At 34.7% G+C, this 6,651-nt stretch overlaps 1 protein-coding gene across 1 annotated transcript in view; it reads left to right on the top strand.

The window, feature by feature from the left end:
* LOC128646969 (transmembrane protein 132D-like) overlaps positions 1–6,651 on the top strand; it is a gene marked incomplete at its 5' end in the record, with an annotated part of 1,609,960 nt that overhangs the window by 1,582,001 nt on the left and 21,308 nt on the right. Inside the window, 1 exon segment of the mRNA XM_053699779.1 lies at positions 5,434–5,704. Within this exon segment, the coding sequence (XP_053555754.1) occupies positions 5,434–5,704 (271 nt within the window).

The raw sequence follows: 6,651 nt of genomic DNA, 5'->3' as shown, positions 1-6,651 counted from the left end.
TTCTGCACTTCCATTTCTAACTGGATATTAAAAGTTCACCATTTTAAAATGGAATTACAGGAAAAGGGGACAAATAAATTAATGCAAGTATATATTATATATATATGTGATTTATAATTTTATATTACCTCTCAAAGTGTTTAAATGTCCTTTAAGATCAAAATAACACGCCAATAGAAAACAGTAGTATCAGAGCCAATAAAACTAAAGAAAAATATATTTTTTAATATTTCTTTAACCTCTTAAGGACATATGACGGAATTTTTCCGTCATAAAACAATTGAGCAAACTGAAAGCTGTGTCCTTAAAGGGTTAATAGATATTTTTGTTTGAAAACACAACAAATGCCTTACAAAATGAACATAAAAATATTTTAGCTACAAATTTGGAGAGAAACAGCAAAATATATATATATTTTCTTTATTGTGTAAATTTCACAGTACTGATGACTGTCGGTCAGCATTGCACATAATAAGTATAGCAGGAAAAGTGGGCAGAAGCAAAAGGTTGGAAAGGAAGACGAATATAAAAAAATTAAACTAAATTAATAGAAATATAGCCCCTGTGCATAATTTTGAAAACACATTAGACACAAAGATATTCCCAGTCAAGTACTTGCCAGGTTCTACAGAGTGTAACGGATGATCTATCAGTTCCAGCAGGGCAGCACGAACAGTGAGCACTGTAGACAAAATATGTTTCAATTGATCTGCTTTTCAGTGAAAATGAAGGGTGCCAGAAATGCTTGAAAACCAGCAATACAAGCTTCCATAAGTATAGCCTAGAATTCAAACTTTCTCCAGCAATAAGTACATCTACAGACATGCAGGAATTCTTAAAAGTCTCCAAAGTTGTGACCTGCCTATTAGAATAATATAATTAACACATGTTGCTTGAGACTGCTGTGTGAGGGACATAAATAACAAAAATATATCCAGAAGTTGAGGGGAAGGTCCAACAAAAGATCAATGAGTCTACAGGAATTAAAACAAGTAATTTGGAATAGGCCAGTGGCGTCTATCCATATATTGTGGCGAGATAAACTCTTCCATCACATATAGATTATAGAGCTACCTATTTCTACATCTCTCTAACACTGGGATTTTGTGTATTGCAGTAATATAATTTGTGGTGTATATACGCGCCTGCTATTTTCTTGAACATATTTTTTTCTCATAAGAAAGTGTCAAGTGCACAATTAATTGAATGCTCTAAGACAACTTTCTCTTACTGCCATCACATGGGTTGGATCTTGAGGATTCAATGGGACATTTATGTGACACATCAACATTTTGTATTTTTGTATATATGTTTATGAATTTATTTACCCATTACTCTGTGCTGGCAGTGCAGTGCTCACTTATAACTAACTTGCTATGCTGTCATAGGGAGATTAACATGATAATTGGCATGTGCATAATACTTTGAATCTCCCTTTCTTTGTAAAATTGTTGTTGGTGTGATTTGTAAAAACTTTCTATACTTCAAATTTGCTAGTTGTAGAATCTATGAAGGTAGATTTTGGGACGTATTCTCTAAACCTTATTAGCATATGGGCAGCTAACACTCTGGATTCAAATCTCTAAGGCACTTTGCTCAGGCAACATTATCTAAAAAGATCCATCTGTGATATGAGGTTCCAAGGTGGAATCTTGTGAAGGACCAAGCAGCACCTGGTATTACAGGTAGATGCATTACAATATAGTACTCAATAATATTAGCAGTTTAAAAAAATACATTGTAAATTGTAGAAATTGTAATCAAAGTACACAGAGAATAAAATCTTGTTTAAAGTACATTTTACAAGAAAAAACACGCAGACCTGCAAGCATAACATGCTTAGAGAATGTAATGAAACCTGTAAGAAAAGTTTAGACACATCTAAGCAAAACCCCTGCTCAGCCCACACACTAGGGTTGCAAAATTAATTTCAAAATAAAAAAATAATGAAGGCTTTGAATTTTCTTCTTTTTGGACTGACTTGTATTTTAAATTGAATTGAACATTCAATATGATTTTCACCATCTGCATTAGATACAAATGTTTCAAGTGTTCTTTAAATAAGAAATTTGCTGCATAGCTTCAATTCACATTTTGCTGCATACATTTAATACACATTTGAATGTGTATTATTAATATGATTTTTAAAATATACTTAGGTTGCAATTTTTACATCACACTTTCGATATACTTTTCCAACTACTAAGTTTAGTCAGCACTATAGAAATGTAGGTTACATCCCTTAGCAGAGAGTAAACACCTTGTAATTACAAGACATTTCTGTTGTGTTGCAAAAGAGTCTGGAGTTTCAAACCTGTTCTCAGGCCTCCCTAAAAGACCAAATTTTCAGGATGACTTGGATGAGAGCAGGATAATAACCATATTTACTAATCAGCTGATTATTTCACCTGTGCTCCAGTTTAGATTTCCTAAAAACTTCTGCTATAGAGTAACATCAGCCAAGTATTAACATTTTTCATTTTTCAAAATACATTAAGATACTTTTTACTACAATTATTTTTCAATATCCAAACTCCACCCACAATTTGCCTTAATTAGTGGAGCCAATAAGGGCTTTAGTCCGCAGGCAAGGCTATCCACTGTCATAAAGTCAGCATAAAATACTTTGTTTTGCAGTGGATATGTTATAAATCAAATTAGGCTTTAAAATTCACACAGCTTCCAGCCTCCAAATTTGATAAAAGACCTTTATTTTCCAACTTGGTCCATAGGTACAAGCAAACAACATGAGAAAACATGACTAAGGGCCTATTGTAGGCCTGAAACGCAGCTTGCTTTAACATATGGACCCAGTTGAAAAATAAAGGTATTTTATAATATTTGGAGGCTGGAAGCTGTGTGAATTTTGAAGTATAATTTGGACTTGGAAAGTTACCTTCCGTGCCCCATATATCAGGTGTGCTGTCTTCCTACTTGGAGTAATAAATCCAATTAGGGGCAGATGTGTAGCAGAGTAAGCCTTGCAAAGTCAGCAGGGTGCATTTCAAGTTCTGAAAATTATAATTTGATCAATTTTAAAGAACTAAATTACATGTAAAGGGCTTCAGAATAAAATAATGAAAATATATTGCAAAGTTTGTGTCCATTTAAGGTAAAATTTCCCTTTAGAGAATTCTTAGAAAGACCTGGTAGACTTTATGTAACTTTGTAGAGCACTTTGTATGAGAGTAGAGCTTTAGAGAAACAGGCCCTTAGAGTATAATTCACATATGGTACATTATTTTGAGGGACCAAGTGTCTGCGCCATTCCACTCTAAGGGCTAGATTAGAAGTGGAGCATAATCAATAGTGCAGGGTGTGTTGTCTTGAAACTCATACATCGTATTACAAATAAATGGTTACTGACTACCTTTTCCATCCATCTATCTGTGACAATCATTCTGTTGAGAGCTGATGAGTGCCAAGCTCTGTGTTAAATTTCATAGATTTCATAGATTATAAGTGCTTATCGTATTGGCTGGCACCCCTGCATTGGCTGCTACCTAAGCAAATTAGGATTTGATTTGCTCACCAATTGGTCCGTGAGGATATTGGCTCTCTGATGTTGGTTGGCTGATCTTCAAGCAGCTGATTAATTACTGTCAACTATTGCTACAATTCAAGGATCCTTAATGGTCTCATTTTAAGATGATGTCTATATTGTTTAATGCAGTTGAGAGATTAGATGTGTTCTTTATTCACATGTTGTTCCACATAAAATACCCTTTACCAGTATGCAAGATTTGTTTGGTTTACTGATTTGAGCTATGTTTGAGCCTGAGTTATTTTCCAGCTGATGGTTCCTGGTACTCTAATATGGCCGTGAACAACAGGACTGCCCCACAGACACTGCCCATGGAAGTAGAGTTGAAGACTGCAGGAGATTTCCTATTGGATTATTGGTCTTTTTTCTGGACAATACATAACTTTCAATTAGTAATATGAAGATGTGTAATGCAGTCATAAGGGGATGTCGGCTGCATGAAACATTCTCTAGTTATTCAGTTTTTCCATGGACTTGTAATTCCAAATTTCATGCGTATCTTAGTGCGGTTCTGCGATATTTATAGCGCACCCTGCTCTATCAGTAGCGCTCCACTTGTAATCTAGGCCTTAGTTGCTTGTTGCAAGAACAATATTAAATTTTCTGACAGTTGCAAGTAGTATATACAGCTAACATTTTGAGGACCCATCTATAAAAAGTAAAGTAAATGAAGGAATAAAAATAAATTATGATGTACCAATTTATAAAACAACATATGACCTTTGACTTAAAGTAGTTAGCTGTAAGAGCAGAGAAAAAATATACATCTCTATCTGGGATATCATCAGGTATAGGCTATATTCAGTTGTCTATTATAAATCAACATTTTTGGTATATTGTTTTAACATTATTTGATTGACTCTATGGAGCAGGGAAGAGATAGTTTGCACAGCTAATACAAGTCTCTTTTCAATAGCTTTATTCAGTTTTAGACATGTATTGTTTAAATGGCTTATATAATTTGATTGATGTCTTTATTTAATTATGTTTATTAATAAACAATCAATGCCCTCTTTAAACTGATCTCCTTCTGCTTTTCACCCTTTTAAGTAATAGAAGCAATTGTAAACTTGTATACAGCACTACCATTTCAATATTCAAGTAAGTGGATAATATTACTTAAAGGGACATGAAACCCAGATTTTTTCATTCATGATTTAGAAAGAGCATGCAATTTTAAACAACTTCTAATTTATTTATATTATCTAATTTGCTTCATTCTATTGATATCCTTTGCTGAAAAGCTCAGTAGCTGCTGATTGGTGGCTGCACATAAATGCCTCGTGTGATTGGCTCACCCATGTACATAGCTATTTCTTCAAAAAAAGCTATCTAAAGAATGAAACAAATTTGATAATAGAAGTAAATTGGAATATTTTTTAACACTGTATTCTCTACATGAATCATAAAAGAACAATTTTGAGTTTAGTGTCCCTATAAGTATGACTGTAATTCCCAGAATCACTGGCAGATTTATTTGACTTCCTGTGTCCCAAGTTATGCTATCACACACATCATAAATCTACATGAACCTTTAGTCTGATTAACAAGTTAAAGGATTTAAAATGGGTAACCCTCATATTGTATGCCTGAACTGCCAATAACCTTAAGACTCTAAAGAACATTGGCACCCATGAATTCAGCTGTGTATTTCTCTTTACTGCACGTTAAATTAATCACATCATGATTTCCATGGTTGCTTACTATTCTCAACAAGTTTGCAGGAGTTACCCCTACAAAAGTAGGTCTTTTTGCTGACAGAGGTTTTCACAAACATTGCTGTCCTGCTATATTTATGGAATAGGCCTCTGATGATTTACTAACTAATAATGTTCAGCAAGGATGACTTTTTTATAATAACAAAATGATTTTCTTAAATATTCTTCCAGACAAGCTAGAGACAGTGATGATGAAGATGATGATGAAAGAAAGGGAAGAGGCTGCACCCTTCAGTACCAACATGCCATATTGAGAGTCCTTACCCAGTTCATAGCCGAGTCCCGTCACATGGCTGGTCAGCTCACCTACTTACTGGGACCCGACTGGCAAGTTGATATAACAGATTTGATTAGTGAATTTATCCAGATGGATGAACCTAAAGTGGTTAAACTTCAAGGACAGATATTAAGTGGACAAGAAATTGGAATGACAACATTACAGGTAAAGTGAGAGGCATCCATTGTGTTTCTAATATTTGTGTTATGTTGTTTTCCTAAATTATTTTATGTAATTTATTTTATTTGTTTGGCTGTGTCATATGATTTAATCACATGTATTTCAATAGATGTATTTTATGTACTATGTCTCTCTTGGATTTCCACCCTTAATTAAATAATTACCCAAAACTTAGTCTTCCTCATCACCACAAATCATAGATATCAAGAAGACGTCTTATTTGGCACCTAATAAGACGTTTGAGAAAAAAAGAGAACAGAAACTGAAACTTGCTAGTAGAGTTAATGTACTTCTATGGAGAAGCAAGATCAGTTGCACATGATTTTTTTAAAACATCAGATCCAGTGGAGGGAGATGTATGCATTTAAATCATGCAGAAGATTAGATGAAACATAAAACAAACTTATACTTTGTTTACCAACTTCCACCTACGAAATAACCATAAAATCTAGTACACCTGAAAAATTATAAGAAACGGGTGTTTCAAGATTTTTTAAGGGGGTTTTCCAGGTTTTTTTTTTAGTCCTTCACAGGAGCAAAATAGACATAGTCAAAGTGATTGTTAAACATGTTATTTAGGGGGGGCGGAGCTAGCCGCCAAAGCTACAGGTCGCACTATTCAGGAGCTCCTGACCTAATCTCTGTAAAATGTCATTTTACTCTGTATATTTATCATGCTCTGCTAATGCCTAGGGGCAAAAACACAACAAGAACCCTGAGATATGTGGATAAAGAATTGGAGATCGCCTATACAATATTGAGCTGAAGAACTGTAGAGAGGCTCCCTGCCGCATGGTGACCCGCCATTGTGAGGGGAGGAGTGTGTTGCTGCCCGACATGGAGACACAGGCCCTGTATACCAGCATTAGAGCTTTGCTGGAGGAACACGGGAGAAAGATCTGCGACAGGCTCGATGCTTTCGTGGTCAAAAT

This window comes from Bombina bombina, chromosome 2 (assembly GCF_027579735.1).
Source record: "Bombina bombina isolate aBomBom1 chromosome 2, aBomBom1.pri, whole genome shotgun sequence".
In the NCBI taxonomy this organism is placed as follows: domain Eukaryota; kingdom Metazoa; phylum Chordata; class Amphibia; order Anura; family Bombinatoridae; genus Bombina; species Bombina bombina.
Note: the sequence above shows the minus strand (reverse complement) of the source record. Positions and strands in the feature narration are given on the sequence as shown.